This window comes from Sporobolomyces koalae (genome assembly GCF_050403365.1).
Source record: "Sporobolomyces koalae JCM15063 DNA, S_koalae_JCM15063T_v1_ctg4, whole genome shotgun sequence".
Lineage (NCBI taxonomy): Eukaryota > Fungi > Basidiomycota > Microbotryomycetes > Sporidiobolales > Sporidiobolaceae > Sporobolomyces > Sporobolomyces koalae.
In genome coordinates this window covers 385,856-401,873 of record NW_027481767.1, presented here as the reverse complement: position 1 = coordinate 401,873, position 16,018 = coordinate 385,856, and the positions used below count along the sequence as shown (strand labels likewise).

Below are 16,018 nucleotides of genomic sequence, written 5' to 3'. Positions count from 1 at the left end.
ATGACGAGCCGAAGGCGGAGAAGCGGTCGCAGGGGCTGCCGTCGGGAAGGATCCCTGGCACTTTGCTGAGGGAGATCTACATAGAAGCGAGACCAGCACCAGAACAGCGATTAAAGTGAGGCGGGAAACCTCGAGGTGGAGACTGGTGAACGTGATGAATCGCTTCAATCGTCAACAGATCAGTTCCCCTCTTGCCAACTTTCGGCTGGTCTCGCCTGCCCACTTTCGCAAGGGCTGACCATGTCTGATCCTCCTGCGACCCTCGAACAGCAGTACGAGGCGCTGCAGGCCGAGTCGACGCGGCAGCAGATCGAGGCGGAACAAACCCTACACGATCTCTCGTCCAAACTGGCCGACGCCGTCGCGCAGCACGAGCAGGCACAAGCGTCCGCCCAAGATGCCCAGTCGAAGCTCGCCGAAGAATCGCGCAAGCGTCAGGATGCCGAAGAGAGGTTGAAACAGTTCGAGCAGTCTCGCCAGCATGACCAGCAAGGCGACGCCGAGCTAAAGCAGCAGCTTGAAGCCGTCGACAAGGACAAGCGACAGCTCATGATCGTCATCGAGAAGGAGCAGCGCGATCGCGCCGACGTTGAAGGTGAATACATTCGGAACTCGCGTCGAACTCTGCGGCACTGACTGACCTATGTATCGATTGGCTAGAATCACTCGCTTCGCTTCGCACCGTCTACTCGAGACTCCAGACTTCGCACTCTGAACTCGAGGCCGATCTCGCCTCGACCAAATCGGCATCGCGTACCTCGCTGCTCCGAGTCCAGACGCTCCAGAGCACCGTCAGCTCGCTCGAGGCAGACAATGCATTCCTCAAGGCCGAGCTCGAGCGCGGAAGGTCCGAGTGGTCTGCGTATCGCCGAGAGAAACACGCCGAAATCACCAAGCTTCAGGCCGATCTCGAAGACAAAACCGTCGCTGAACACAACGCCAAGACGGGACTCGACTCGCTCAAGAAGGTGCACGAACAGCTCAAGGAGAAGCACACCTCGACTCTGTCGGACCTCGCCAAAGTGCGCGAGGAACTCGGTGCCAACGAGGGCAACTTTGCGACCGAAATGGCCAGCATGCGCAGGCTCGTCGAACTCATGGAAAAGAGGGAGGAAGAGCGCAAGAAGCGCGTCGAGGAGGTCGAAAGGGCCCTCGACGACGAAAGGAACGCGTTGGCTGAAAAGGAAGACGAACTGCGAGACCAGTTGCTCCAGGAGCGCGAACGAGGAGACTCTCTCGAAACCCGCTACCACGAAGTGAGGGATGCTCTCGAGCGAGGTCACGGTTACCCGCGCGATGGCGGAGACTTTGTGCCGGGCACTCCTGGCTCGGTCGCTTCGGATTCGTTCGCGCTTTCGCCCTCGGCCCAGCTCGCGGTTCGCGGACAGAAGAGCGGCAGAAGCTACGCCGAGATCTACGGAGAGTACATCAAGATGGAGGAAGAATTGGCCAAGGAGCGCGCCGAGACCAGACGGCTCGGCGAGATCCTCGCCCAAATCCTCGGCGACATCGAAGAAAGAGTGCGTGCAGATTTTATTCTCTTGTGTAGGACCGCCAACTCGCGCTCACCCTTTTCCCGACAGGCACCGCTACTGCAAGAACAGCGCGTCGAGTACGAGCGATTGTCCCTCGAGGCAACTCAGCTCGCATCTCAACTCGCCCAAGCTCTCACCGACCGGGATGCCTCGGAGCGACGCACCGAGTCTTTCCGACTCGACGTCGACCGACTCTCGACCGACAATGTCATCCTGAACCAGCAGCTTTCTGATCTCGGCCGCCAGATCCGCACTCTTACCCGGATTCTCGCTGCATCGGAGAATACTTCGATTGAAGGCGACGCGAACGATGCCGCCTTCGATGAAGAAGAGAAAGCTATTCTGCGTAGGGCCGAAGAATCCGGCGACACGGATTCGGTCGTCTCTGCACATCTCGTCACCTTCCGCACCGTCAACGAACTCCAAGTCCAGAACCAGAAGCTTCTCAAGATTACTCGACAAATGGGACAGCAGCTCGAGAAGGGTGAAGAGGAAGCTGCGGCACGTCGGAGGGGCGAAGAGAACAAGGCGGTCGAGGAGGCTCACGAGCTGATCTTGCGGTTGAAGGAAGAGGTTGAGAGTCAGCGAGCGAGGACGGAAGCGTACGAGAAGGAACGAGACATGTTCAGGAGGATGCTCGCGCAACGAGGTGTCGCAAGTTCGGACTCGAGTGGTCCCGTGGAAGGCGCTTCAAACCTTGTCGCGTCTGATCTCGAGGCGACTCGATTGCTCTCGGACGTGCAGGCCAATTTCGATGCTTACAAGGACGAGATCGCTATCGACACGCAAAGATTGAGGGAGGATTTGGCTCAGGCTCAGAAGGATGCTAGTGCAGCGAGAACCGAGCTGGCCAAGTCGAAAGCCCAATACGAATTCATGTCTGGTGCGCCGAGTCACGCCTGCCTATGTCTTGCGGAAGCGGACGCTGATTCTCCTGTGTACCATTCCCACAGAACGTTTCCGACTTCTCACCGAGACGTACGAACTTCGGGAAGGCGAAATCAAGGAGAGCCAGAAACGCGCGTTCGAGCTGCAGCAGACTCTGGTCAAGCAAGACTCGTCCATCCATAGAGTATGTCTATTTGTCCCTACAGCTTTGCGTTCTTGTCATTGACCAAACGACTTTTTCTCTCCTCAGATGTCGGAGGAATTGCTCGAACTCCGTAGTTCAGCTGAACAGCTTCGCCACGAGAATACGAACTTCAAGTCGGAACGAGAGGTCGCCAAGGTGTGTACATATAAGCAGTCGAGAAGACGCGAACTGGAGACTGAGAGTAACTGTGTGCCAGAATGTCGAGAATCGACTCGTCGAGGAGAATGCTTCGCTCAGCCGAGAACGAGCTCAATTGTCGGACCTCATGCGGAATCTGCAAACAATGCAGAACGAACTCGAGCGGACGGGCAACGACGCGAGAAGGCGCCTCGAAGAGAACGTCATCAAGCTCGAGACCCAAACGTGAGTAGGCGCTCCTGTCCCCGGCCCGTCCTCGATCGCTCATCATCGCTTGCGGGATAGGTCCGAGTTGCGGGAAAAGCTCAACCAGGCGGAGGAGAGCAACCGACAGCTTGCTCTGCGTAAGGAGATCGAAGGCAAAACGCTGCAAGATCGCATCGACAAGCTCGTAAGAGGCCATCCCACGCCCGACATTCGAAAGACGAGTCATGCTGATTCCATTCTGACTTGACAGACGACCGAATACTCCTCTACTCGCGAGACGCTTGCTGCGGCTTCGGCCTCGAAGGAACACCTCGAGCAGAGAGTCCGAGATCTCGCGGTACAGATCGAAGCCAAGGAAGAGAAGCTCGCCATCTTTGAAGGACGAACATCGGTTGGAGAAGGTGACTCGGGCAGGACGGTCGAGGAGCAACTGCAGGTCACTTTGGCCGAATTGCGTGGAGAGCTGCGCACGGCCCAGGACGAACTCGAGCGTGCGCAAAAACATGTCAAGCAGTACCAGGCTATCGCCGAGACCGAAGGTGAACGGCTTCGTGAAGTCAGCGCCACGTACGACGAGTTCAAGGCGTCGACCGAATCCTCGCTCGTCGAAAAGGATGTGAGTGCCGCTGATTTCTTCGGTTTCGGCATACTCGTAATTGACCGTGGTCATCCCTTTCGTGCAGAGCGAGATCACCAGTCTGCGCGAGCGTCTTCACTCGCTCACGACCGACCTCACAGCCTCCAGCACCCAGAACTCCGAACTTCATCGCCAGATTGAGGACGCTCGTGTCAACTTCGAGAAGGAACGCAAGCTTCTCGAAGACGAGATGGTGTCGCTGCGCGCAGCTGACCAGAGCGCCCGCGACGCGCAACTTGCCGCGCAAGACGACATGCGTCGACAAGCTCAACTCGCGAAAGACGCTCATGACAAGTATGAGCGAGAACTCGTTGCGCATGCGGAAGACGTCAAACGTCTCAGCGAAGTCAAGGAGCAACTCGAAAGCGTCAGAGCGACAATTCGGGAGCATCAAACGGCGGCAGAAGTCGCAAAGGCAAACTTGGTCTCATCCGAGCAAAGCTGGACGCGACAGAAGGAGGCGCTCACTCAAGAGCTGGCAGATGTTCGCAAGCGGTACGTCGCCTCATGCATACCTCCGCGATCAGCAAGACTGACGAGGCTGCAACCTCCCCTGCAGCGCGGAAGAGCTCAAGGAGCAGAATTCTACCCTCGCCCAGCATCTCGAGACAGCTACTGCACAGGCGAGTCAGCTGCAGTCTCGCCATGCTGCTATCGCCGCCGGAACCTCCGCAGACGGTGCAGTTGCCGATGCCGACGCAGTCGACTCCATTTCTGCTTCCCACGCCGCGTCGGTTGAACAGCTGCGCGAAGTTATCCGATACCTCCGACGGGAGAAGGAGATCATCGACTTGCAATTCGACTACAGCAAACAAGAAGCGGCTCGTCTCCGCCAACAGCTCGAATACACCGAGCGCGGCCTGACTGAAACCCGCCAAGCGCTCACGGAAGAACGCCAGAAGGCCGGCGAATCACTTGCCTCCTCTGCCCAACACACTGAGCTCCTCGAATCGATTCATACGGCCAAACTCCTCCGCGAGAGCAACCAGACTCTTCGTGACGAGAACGAAGCCAACATTCGTAAAGTGACTAGCCTCGACAGTCAATTGCGACAAGCCCAGGCCGAGATCGAGCCTTTGCGAGAGCAGGTCCGAGTCTTGCAAGCCGAAGTCGAGGCGAAACAGAACAACATGCGTCTCCTCGAAGAAGACAACGAACGGTGGAAGACCCGCAACCAAACTATCCTCGCCAAGTACGAACGCATCGATCCCGAGGAGCTGCAAGTGCTCAAGAACGAGGTCGAGCGAGTTCAAGCCATTCTCACCTCTGTCGAAGTCGAGAAGGCCGATCTGGCGAAACAGATTGAGGAGAAGACTGCCTTTGTAGGTGCTCGCGGCTCGAGTATCCGACGGGATCCGTCATATACTGATGTGAGTGGCGGAACAGGGAGAATCGATGCGACAGAACTGGCAGAACGGTCTCGACCGATTCAAGGCGCTCCAGACCCAAGCCCGAAGCACTCGCGACGAGCGCAACGTCCTTACGAAAGAGGTCGAAGAGCTCAAAGCGAAACTCGAAGCTGGGAACGGCGCCGAGGCCGCAGCCGCCGCTTCAGCCGCTGCTGTTCGTTCGAGAGTCCTCCTCAGCTGTGCACGGTCAATGGCTCACTCTGCTTTCATTCTGAACAGGCGCAGGCTCAATCCGATTCTCAAGCGGCTCTGGCCGAACTGCAGACTCGCCTCACCGCTCTGGAAGCGGAACGAGACGCTCTCAATGCCAAGCTTGCCGAGCAGCAAACCGAACAGTCTACGAACGATGATTCGCTCAAGAGTCTGCAAAACCGTTTCGCAGTCCTCGAGCAAGAGAAAGCTACGGTGACTGCTGAGAAAGATCGACTTGCCGCACGGGAAGGTCCTCTGTTCCGCGACAACGTGAGAAGCGTTCTTTCTTTTCTGATCTTTGTTCCAGACTTATCGTGATCAGCTAACGAGTTGAATTGTCCCGATGCAGAAACGTATGACGGCTCAGACGAAAACCTTGCAAGCCGATCTCGAGAAGCTCAGCAAAGAGCACGAAACTTTGAAAGCGTCGGTCGCCACGGACAACACTGCCGCGATTGAGACTTTGGTACAGACTCGACTGGCCGAACTTGCTCCGGCTTCGACTCCAGCTCCTACACAACCGACAGAAGAGCAAATCGCAGCTCTCGCACAGGAACGTATCGCCGCGAAGGAGGTCGAATTCGTCGCGCAACGAGACGAAGCTGTCCGAGTGGCTGTCAAGCAAGTGACCGATGAATTCGAGGCGCAGCTGCAAGCTGCCAAAGACGAGATCAGCAAGTTGCAGGCTGCGGGAGGAACCATCGAAGCCGGCACGGACACGAGCGCAGAGGCAATCAACACCGCTCTCGAGAAGGCCAAGAAGGACATGGAGGCAGAATTCGAAAAGGTCAAAGCGACGATGCAGGAAGAATCAGCGAAGCGGGAGAAGGAAATTAAGGAACAGCTCTCGGCGGAGATCAAGAAGCTGCAAGCAGCCGCTGCAGACCGAGGACCAGCTCCGAATGTCGACGCGCTCGTTCAAGAGAAACTCGCCGCCATTGAGAAGCAACGAAACGCCGCTCACCAAGAAGCTATCTCGAAGGCCGTTGCAGAGGCGCTCGAGAAGCAGAAGGCGAACAACGAGCAGGCTCTCACCGTCGCCAAAGCGCAAATCGAAAAGCAAGCCCACATGAAGAACAACCTCCTGAACAAGTCGGTCGCGGGTATGCGAGAGAAGCTCGCACTGTATCAAGAACAGCTCAAGGAGGCTGGAATCACGCCTGGCGTTCCTAAGAAGCCTGCGCCTGCGGCAGCAGCTGGCGCCGCTACCACTGCAAGCGTTGTTCCAGGTTCGACAGCAACGACTAGCCCGGCTGCTGCCCCGGTTGCTACCCCTGCACCTGCTCCTGTCACTGCAACGCCCGCGCCACCTACGGCAGCGAACGGAGTGGCCCCTCCTGCGACTACTCCCGCCTCCACTGCGACGGCAGGCGCGGGTCGAGGAGGCCTGGCAGCGGTTCGAGGGAGAGGAGCAGCTCGAGGAGCTCGGGGAGCCGGTCAAGCCAATCGAGGTGGACGAGGTGGAGCTGCCAATGCGGGCGCACCGTCGCCGCCGCCACCGGCACAACCCGCATCCCCTGTCGGGATGACGCTTCGAGGAGCTGCAAGAGGGGGAGTACTGGGTCAACTGTTGGGACAAGGAGGATTGGGAGTACAAGGCGCTGCTGCAGGGGCTCAAGCGGCAGCGGCCGCTGCTGCGAATGCTGCCAAGAGGCAGAGAGAAGGACAACAAGGCGACGCAGAGGGAGATGCGAAGCGACCGAAAGGAGGAGCCTAAGTAGTTTTACATATAAATAGGTCAAAAAAGTAACTCGATTGTACAATTGTTGGGACTCTCTCGGAACCTTTACGCCGTTGCTCGTGTCTGTCGGTGAAGGTCTCTGGGAGTCTATACCCTATCGGTGACTGGAGAAACCAATGATGCTGTTACATTCATGAATAACCCTACAACAATCTAGTGCTTGACAGTCGCGGTATCTTGCGGAGTGTCGATGCGTTTTTCGTCGAGACCAAACTTGACTCCAATGTCCTTGACCGTGAACCAAGCGGCGATCGACGAGATTCCCCACAAGGCAAAGTTGATACCCAACGGGATCGTGCGCGGGAGCGTCTTGCGGGCCGAGACACCGAAGCCACAGGCGGCACCGGCAGACTCGAGTCCACGGAGCAACGACGAGAGTTGAAGGAGCTCAGTCGGGCCGCGCGCAACTTGTGAGATCGTCCAGTACAGTTCGTTTTGAAGGAGCTAGTTCAGCCCGGTCAAGGCGTCAGTTTGGCAAGAGATATCCGGACCGCCAAACAGACAGGCGCTTACGTAGTAGAAGCAGTTGAAGATGAGGTGCAGCGCAAAGGCAGCGCCGAAACGGTGTCCGTCGGTCCAGTCGAGCTTGAACGGGTGGTGAATGTAGCGCAGCTGAAGTACCGTGTACCAGACCCAGACTCCGCCGAGCACCGACATGATCGCGAGGAAAGATGAGCGCGCCTTGAACTTTTTGCTGAGGCTCTTGCCGTCGAGGAAGAAGCCGAGGACTCCGTTCGCGATGACCGAGGTGGACGCCAACAAGAAGGAGCCAAGCGCCCTGTATACATCTCGCGTCAGTTGTCGAATAGCCTTGTCTTGGCTGCGGAATCTACTCACCTGGTGCGAACAGAGAAGACATCGGTCGCAAAGGTTCCGGCGTAGGCTTGGCACCATTGGGCGTACAGCGCGATCGGGAAGCTTGAGGAGATAGCAGACTAGTCAGACTCGAAGGAGCGTGGGCTAGGAGGAGAGCACTTGTGAAACTGACAGAAGGAGGATCTCCTTGCGCTTGACCAGGTGCAACAGGTCTCGCATTTCTTGTCGGAAAGTTTGGCGCTTCTCCATGCGAACAGGAGTTGCATCCGGACGCCAGACTTGTGAAGGGTCTACGAGCAGGGGCAAGTACTGGTTCAGATTTGCCTCAACCAGCGAATGGAACAGGGCGAGCAACTCACTGGAAATGAGATAGCCAACGAAAGGAGCGATCGCTTGAAGCACGATGAAAACGGGGTAAGTCGAAGAGCTGACGGATCCTCCCTTTGCGTTCTTGACGTTGAGAGCCAAGTTGATGGCACCACCCAAGATCGATCCAGCGTTCCTAAACGCGAGCCAGAACGCCAAGTAGCGACCGCGCTTGCTAGGTTCGGGATATCCCATGACAATCGCTCCTTCGACACTCCAGAAGAGGCCTGAAATCGTTTGTGGTCAGCAATTGCTTGGAGAAAGTGTCCATGTGGTTAGAAATCAACGCACCGGCAGAGGTGCCGCAGAGGAAACTGCCGAAGAGGACGAGCCACTCGGTGCCTTTCATCTTGTTCTCGTAGAGTCCAGTGGCGTAGGGGAAGTACCCGACACAACCGAGGACGACTGACCACCGGTATCCGATTTTGCTCGTGATGTAGGATCCGAAGAAGCAGGTAACGACCATCATGCCATAGACCAAGGCATTGGCGGCATTGACGAGGTAAGGCTCTTGCCTGCCTCCAGCTCCGAGACTCGACACTGTGCGCAAGGCAATATGGTGAGCAACGACAAGGTGACACACGAGCAATGGTGCTGGAGCTCTCACTCACTCGAGTTCCAAATACCCGGACTCAGGAAAGCGCACATCCCGACGATCGTGATGTTGAAGAAGACCGAGTGAAACCACGACTTTCGAGGGAGAGTCTCATTGAAGCTCGGTTCAATCTCGTCGCCCTTCTCGAACGAGGACAGCGATGATGGCGAAGGTGGAGAAGCCATGGTCTGGTGACGTTGGGGCAGTCGGGTGGTAAGAACGCAGGTTTGAGAGAGAGCAGAGCAGAGAGCCGAGCATGGCTACCTCCTATTTGGCGATGTACAGCAGACCGCAGGCAAAGATCCGCCTAGTGGTGATTTGCTCGAACAAGCACGCAAGCAGGATCGCGTTGACATTCAGAACTCCGGATAAATGATCGAAGAGAGTGTCGCCAAGCGTTGTCGATCTTGTCGGGACTTTGTGGAGGCCCGCAAGCCCGCCGACACGATTCTTCGAGTTGGTGAGCAGGCGCAGGAGAAAATATGAAGCTCTTTGATCTGACAGGGGCTGAGATTGCTTGTCTTTAGCTTGTCCCCGCGCCTCGTCTCGCTCTCTCTCTGCACTGGCTTCGCAGACTGAATGACCATGGTGAGCGGAGGACGCAGCTTCGAGCTGACTCGGTCGAGTATCGGGCCGGAGACACGGTCACCCTGCGAGAAGTCGATGTCGCCTTGCGGGCGAGCACGCACCGCGACTGCGGATCTCGCAAGCGTTATCGCGAATCGCTCCGGTCCAGATGCCTGCCTCCTTTGGGGTTCCTACAGCTACACAATCACCTTGACAACGAGCAAAAATGGTCGCAGCGTTCCCATTCATCGAGTTCGACTTTGCCGCGCAACGCACCTTGTCCGCGCCCAAGGAAGACTGGCCGCTGCAAGGCGTCAAGTTCCCCCTCGCGCTCCAGGCCAAGGATCATGATATCGTCACGCTCGATGACTTTGTCCGCGCGGTCGAAGATCTCGCCGACAGGGACGAAATCATCCCGCTCCTGAACCGCAATGGCGGCGCGATCCTGTTCCGCGGGACTCACGCGGTGTCGCCCGACGACTTTTCACGAGTCGCGCACGCATTCAAGATCGGCACCTACCACGAGGAGGTGAGTTTACCCCTGTCCTGGCTGTACCCGCACCGTCTTATCGTCCTTGTTCAGCTCGGCAATCCGGTCATTCGCACTCTCCTCGCCAAAAACGTCGCAACCGCCAACGAAGGACCCTCAACCCACCACGTCCGCATGCATAACGAGGTATGTCTGGCAGAGGTTTAGATCTTTCCGCAGACTCTGTCCGGTCTGACCGCGCTCGTGCCGTTCCCAGTTTGGCTGGTCTTCGCACTATCCAGCATTCCTGTTCTTCTTCTGCCGCTCGGCTGCCGAATCCGGAGGCGAAACACCGATCAACAATGGCGCTGAAATGTTCCAGCGGTTGCAGGCCGAAGTTCCGCAGTTCGTCACAGATCTCGCCGAGCGGGGGATCAGCTATGTCTACCAGTACCAAGTCGAAGCGAACCCAAACTCGAACTTGGGCAACTCGATTGCGCGGGCGTATCCGGGTGCGAACCTGCTCGACTCTGACGACGAGGCGACGAAGCGGAAAAAGATCGAAGCCGAGGTGCAACGACACAGCAGCGAGTGGAAGTGGGGCGAGGACGGATCCCTGTCTGTCACGCATCGTCTCTCTTGTGAGCTTCGTATTGACATCGGCTTCTAATGTTTGTACGGCTTACTGAGAGACTTCCTTCTTTCGATCTCATCAGCCATCCGTCGACACTCCTACTCGAACATTCCCGTGTACTTTGGAAACCTGAGCTCCATGTTCCACAAGGCGAAGGATCAGAACGCGCTCGAGGAGCCGTTCAAAGGCGATGACGGAGCGTTTCACCATGTGCCGACTGTAAGTCGGGACGCCTTTCTAGGACTACCATCTGTCTTCCTGACACTGCGTCGCCCGTGCGACAGTACGGCGACGGCACCAAAATCCCGCGGGAATATCTCGAAAAGACACTCGAGCTGATCGAGGAGCTGCGCGTGCTCATCCCGTGGCAGCAAGGCGATGTGCTCTTGCTCGACAACCATCTCGTGAGTCTCGTCTTCTCAAACCTGGACATCTTCCGTTCTGCACTGACACGCAAAACCCTCGCAATAGACTCAACATGCCCGCGAACCTTGGGTCGGGGACAGGCGTGTGCTCGCGAGTCTTTGGGATGGACCGGGAAGTCTGCCATACTAGCGCATTGTCGTTGGACGGGGAGGAAAAGGTGTATATAGTCTGCAGCAGTACTAGCTCATTTTAATTTTTGTCAGTCAGCTTCCGAGGCGAATCCGGAGCAATTCTTTGAGATTTCAAGGTGTGAACTCAAAGATGTTTTCCTGTCCTTCCGAGCCGACCCAGACCGGTCTCCCATCCTGAAGCTTGTAGGCTTCTCGTTCCCTAAAGACGACGCGACCCGTATCTCGCTCGACAAGAATGATCGTCTGGGTTCTCGTCCCGTACCACCGGGTACCTTCCTGTCCTTCACGCTTCCCCTCAGTCACTGTTATGGGCAAGTCAGAAGGCGAGTCGGAGAGAGACGGTGGAGGAATCGGGGGAGGAGTCGCAGGGAGAGGTGCAGTTGGCGTCATAGACAACGGTCGCACGAGGATCGTGTTGCGTAGTTGACCGCGTTCAGTGATCTGTGATCGAGAAGGGGTACTGCAGTGCGAGTATGCCCGGAACGTGCGTGTCAATCGCTACGGGACGAGGCAGAAACGTTGAGCGGAATCGAAATCGTACCTGAGAGCATCCCACAGCTTGTCGACGAGCTCTTGCTCAGTTCCATCACGAGCCTCGATCTCTTGAATCGTCTCCTTGAGAGTCCTGCAGCCACTCGTAACCTTGGGCCAGGGATCTTGTCCGGGGTCCGCTTCCAGGGTCGCATTGCTCAGTCCGCGGACCTCGGTACCAGAAGATGCAACGATGCGACTCTTGGTAGTCGGAGGTTCCCGGTTGGAACTGTACCCGATCACGGGCGGTACGGGTTGACGCCCAGGCCCGGGTAGTTCGAGTTCTGCAACGAGGAGGTTGTACCCTGCGTACTCATCCTTCTCCTCATCGATCGTATCGAGATACTCCTGGAGTGATTTCCTCCCTTCGTAGTCAAGGAACGCCTTGACGAGATTGCCTCTTGAAGGTCGGGGAGGGTTGCGAGGAACGATCGTCTCGGCAAAATTGGTCAGAGTGGCTATCCGCAAGGTCCGTGTGTTCTGGTTTGCGTCATCGTCGCGCTCGGGAGCAGTCGAGAGGCCGAGCCAGGTCCCACCGGCTTCGAGGTCCAATCCGCTGAGAACTCTGGCAGCGGACGTGCGCGATGATGGTCGGTCAATGGAAGGAGGTGACCAGGAATGCCAACTTGCCCGGGTCGTCGGTCGGGAAAGGAACTCGTCTCTGTTGGAGGCCAGTACGCTATCGTCGGGAGCCGTTCAGCGTGACGGAGCGTACGGGTAGGAGAGAGAGTGGGGCCGATTACGACAGCGAGGCACTCACAACGAGTACGTTCGGGTGCTTGTGAAGAAGACTATGCACATCACCGAATATAGAGGCCCTTAGTAAGACGGCGGAGGGCGGTGCTGACAGAAAGAGGATAGAGAAGTCTCATCAATCATCCTGTCCTGAACAACCATTTCAAGCCAACTTGCAGTACAATAGAGCCCAAAGCCGCTCCACTACTGTCCACATGCTCAGGTCGAGCAAACGCACGCATGACTCGACTGAGCTAATCCTGTCGGACCCAGCGCGACCAAGCGCGCATCGCAGACGAGCCCTCCTCGACCAAGTCTACACGACTCCCTTTGACAGCCATGCCGTCTACGATGCTCATCATTCGTGCGTCAACGCACTTGCCATCTCGCCTGGGGCAGGGCGGTGGCTTGCTAGCGGCGGAGACGACCAGAGGATCCTCATTCACGATGCTTTCGCAACGTCAGACGAAGGCGTCTTGGCTGGACCGAAAGCGTGGTATAGAGGCGCACAGAGCAACGTCTTCTCTGTCGACTTTGACTGCACCTCGACCAAAGTCTACTCGGCCGGGAACGATGCTGCCATTCTCTGTCACGACCTCGAGGCGGCGAGCGCGACCACGCTCGTGTCGCCAGCAGGTCCCACCCAGGTCTGGGTCGACAACGATGTACGTCATTTGACACTCCTTCCCAAGGCTATCAAGCACTCAGGCCTCGGACATATGTTTCAGGACTCGATCCACGGAATAGCTTGCCATCCGTCCAATCCGCATTTATTTCTGTCGGCGTCTTCGGACGGTACATTGCGCCAATACGATACGCGTACAGACACGAATGCGGTCGGTGTCATCGCCGACGCTCACGAGATGGAGGACGTTGCATTCCATCCGCTGCAGCACGACCTCTTCGGCTTTGCCGGCGAAGACGCACACGCAGGTCTCGTCGATACACGGATGGCCTGGCACGATCCCAGTGCAGCCACTACAGGCGTCGGCCCTGCCCGCCTCTCGAGGGGCCTGGCCAGGGATGTCGCCGTCGTCACTTGGCACGCGAACCTCGTTCGTCCGGCGACCCCGCCTTCCGCGCCTGCACGACCCAATGCTTCTCCCACTCCAGGGACTCGAAGAGCTCGACCGGCAGTGTCGTCGATCGCATTCGCTCCGGACGGCAGCCTCGTCGCGCTGACGCTATCGGGTCACTTGCCGACCCTATACACGCTGTCGACCGGAACGCCCCTGGCAACCCTCTCTGCTCGCTCGTGTTCCTCTGCGAGTGATGCCTTGCCACCCAACTTCCCCGCGACGTATCGAAACACTTGCACGACGAAGCACGGCTCTTTCGGAGGCGGTCCCGATGCGAAAGCAGGTCAGGGGTTGTACTTTGCCAGTGGCAGCGACAACTTTGGCGTCTACGTCTGGGAGATCCCGTCGAGGGACACAATGCAGAATTCCGGGAGAACAGAATCCTTCGAGCACGGAACGTGGCCAGAAGATGAAACCGGAACGGGTGAGCTCTCTCAGCGTCAAGATTAAACGCATCGATCTGAGAGGGCGAACGATGCTTCCATGTCCGCAGCTTATCTCGTACCGTCGAATGAATTAAGTCCCGCTTCACTGTCGTTCCCGCACTCGATCGAGGACCCTTCTTCGGTACTGCGCGCGCACCGGTCGATTCCAAATACGGCGCTCTTCCACCCTACACTCCCTTATCTCTACACTTGCGGCGTCGAAAAAGTCATCGTACGACATTCTCCGTCAACCACGACCTCGCGTAATATCTCTGGCAACTCGAAAGGCCAATTTGTCGCGCGAACGCCCCGAGCAGAATCCGCCCCTTCGCCTTCGCTCCTGTTTGGGCTCGCAGATCCAGCTTTACAAGACTGTCCCCTCGAAGAAGAGACCACGGAAGACCGGGACAAACGTCTTCGGAAAGAAGACCTCGAAGTCCTCGAGTACTTTGACCTGTTGATCCAGAGCGAATCGGATCCGGAAGGGATCTGGCGGGACTCGGTAGAGGGCGAGGACAATGAATCCGACGACGGTGCCTACAGCTCACAGGACTCGTTCGGAAGCGATGACGACTCGGACGAAGACAACGATGACGAGAGACTTCACGCTGCAGGCGACACCGGGACCGTCCGGCGAATTTTGAATACGCTGTACGCGCTCGAGGGTGCAAGCTCAGAGGAGGAAGATGACGAGAATCCAGAGAACGAAGGCTTGTAATTTACAGTAGCAAAACGGCAGTCGTAATTTACAGTAGCAAAACGGCAGTCCGACAGCAAGTTCTTTACTCGATCCCGATCAAAACGAGCCTCTTTTCATTGACAGAGCGCTGTCAGTTAATGTTCCAATCATGCAACGTAGGAAGTCTGTCATTTCTGAGTCTGATTTTTACGCCGCGTTTCCCTGACTTCCGGTCGATCGCTCTCGACTGTGCTGCCAGTTTCTCTCGGAAGATTTTCAGATTGTCGGCAAGAGAAGAGAAACGGATGTGTCTGACGTAGCTAAAGTTCCATTTCAAGACTGCGGTTACAAGCTGATCCAGATTGCAAGAGAACGAGTCATCCTTGGCGGTGCTCGGCACTCGACTCAGGCGAACCTGAGGCCTAGGGGGCGTTGACTGAGTTTCTTCTTTCCGCGCACCAAACGGCAGCACTAAACCCTCGTCTCCTTTACAAGAGAGTATTAATCTTGGGCGAGCGGCAGTCAAGGTTGACCACGACTAGACAAGGGAGACCTACAATGCTGTCATCCCTCAGGCTCGATCGCAATTTGTGACCTCGCAACTCGCGACGAGCACAGTCGAGCACTGGAGCGCAAATGTCATGAACCTCACCACCACGACCTTCTGCTGTCGATCATGTCCTCGCCGACCTCAACCCCTATAGAGGTCGAGCACATGCTCGGGACCCTTTTTGCCGGTCGAGCGCAAGGTCACTTTCAACCATTCGCTCTGCTTCGTGTGACCACTGGACCACGCCCCTATGCATCGAGCTCGAAGAGCACAAGAAGCTCGACATCGACATCGTCGATTACGTTCTTTTGGGGCGAACGCCGGAGTGGACAATGTCAGACCAGCGAGTGGCCCCTTTGACTCCTGCCGGCGTGCTCAAGCTGCCCGACTGTCTTGATCACCTTCGATCAGCGATTCAGGCGCGGTTTGAAGGCTTGTCAGTCACGGGCTCGGTCCTCTTTCACTTATAAGCTCCGTTGCCTTTCTGCTCTCGCAATTGATCTTCGCCATCATCGGTCAATCGCAAGTCCCTGAGCGCAGCGTACGGGCACGCGTAGATCGACGAGATCAGCTGCACCTCAGCTGCCGCCGGTCCCGCATTCGATCAAGCAGTCTTTACGCGTTGTGATCAAGCTTGTCGGTAGCAACCACTCGCTGCGCGAAGTAGCTCCGACGGACTTGACGGCGAGACGCGAGCAGAACGCCAAATCCAAATGCACGAGTGCGACCGGGCTTCCATAGGATTGCCAGTGCCCAAGTCTTCGGCAAGCGAGAGCTCTATCTCTCAGAGGACCAACCATTAAGCGAGACTAACCTCGCGCCCGGTGATCCGGCGGACCGGGTCACACTACTGCAGCACGGGTTTTCCTGAGGCAGACCGCCCAAAGGCACCCCACGATTTGTCAGAGAGCTCATCAGTCCCTCGAAGCGGGATCTCGTATAACGGACTTGCAGAAGAACTAGGACATCGGGCTTACCGAGGAAGAAAGACAAAGGGGAACACAGGCTGGTGTTAGGTGCGCACTGTGCTTTTTCCTCTTCCCACCAGACCGCTTGTTCTACC

General features: G+C 57.0%; 5 protein-coding genes across 5 annotated transcripts; 3 read left to right on the top strand and 2 right to left on the bottom strand.

Annotated features, from left to right (window-relative positions):
- Positions 1-240: 240 nt before the first annotated feature.
- MLP1 (Mlp1p) lies at positions 241-6,928 on the top strand (the record flags this gene model as incomplete). The annotated part of the gene is made up of 13 exons (XM_076676448.1): positions 241-595; positions 661-1,520; positions 1,584-2,418; positions 2,489-2,607; positions 2,674-2,763; positions 2,825-2,991; positions 3,052-3,157; positions 3,224-3,589; positions 3,657-4,105; positions 4,170-4,932; positions 4,997-5,173; positions 5,239-5,481; positions 5,561-6,928. The coding sequence occupies 13 exons, from the start codon at positions 241-243 to the stop codon at positions 6,926-6,928; spliced, it is 5,898 nt and encodes a 1,965-aa protein (XP_076536429.1).
- A 177-nt stretch (positions 6,929-7,105) lies between these two features.
- JCM15063_000329 (uncharacterized protein) lies at positions 7,106-8,914 on the bottom strand (the record flags this gene model as incomplete). Its single annotated transcript, XM_076676447.1, has 7 exons — positions 7,106-7,396; positions 7,466-7,730; positions 7,790-7,870; positions 7,941-8,058; positions 8,128-8,361; positions 8,426-8,674; positions 8,746-8,914. The coding sequence occupies 7 exons, from the start codon at positions 8,912-8,914 to the stop codon at positions 7,106-7,108; spliced, it is 1,407 nt and encodes a 468-aa protein (XP_076536428.1).
- A 608-nt stretch (positions 8,915-9,522) lies between these two features.
- Positions 9,523-10,954, top strand: JCM15063_000328 (uncharacterized protein; the record flags this gene model as incomplete). Its single annotated transcript, XM_076676446.1, has 6 exons — positions 9,523-9,825; positions 9,880-9,972; positions 10,043-10,406; positions 10,482-10,618; positions 10,684-10,803; positions 10,871-10,954. 6 exons carry the CDS (start codon positions 9,523-9,525, stop codon positions 10,952-10,954), a joined length of 1,101 nt encoding a protein of 366 aa, XP_076536427.1.
- A 113-nt stretch (positions 10,955-11,067) lies between these two features.
- On the bottom strand, positions 11,068-12,288 carry JCM15063_000327 (uncharacterized protein; the record flags this gene model as incomplete). Its single annotated transcript, XM_076676445.1, has 3 exons — positions 11,068-11,416; positions 11,498-12,166; positions 12,248-12,288. 3 exons carry the CDS (start codon positions 12,286-12,288, stop codon positions 11,068-11,070), a joined length of 1,059 nt encoding a protein of 352 aa, XP_076536426.1.
- A 149-nt stretch (positions 12,289-12,437) lies between these two features.
- JCM15063_000326 (WD40 repeat domain-containing protein) lies at positions 12,438-14,444 on the top strand (the record flags this gene model as incomplete). Its single annotated transcript, XM_076676444.1, has 3 exons — positions 12,438-12,887; positions 12,951-13,725; positions 13,795-14,444. 3 exons carry the CDS (start codon positions 12,438-12,440, stop codon positions 14,442-14,444), a joined length of 1,875 nt encoding a protein of 624 aa, XP_076536425.1.
- Between the last annotated feature and the right edge of the window lie 1,574 nt (positions 14,445-16,018).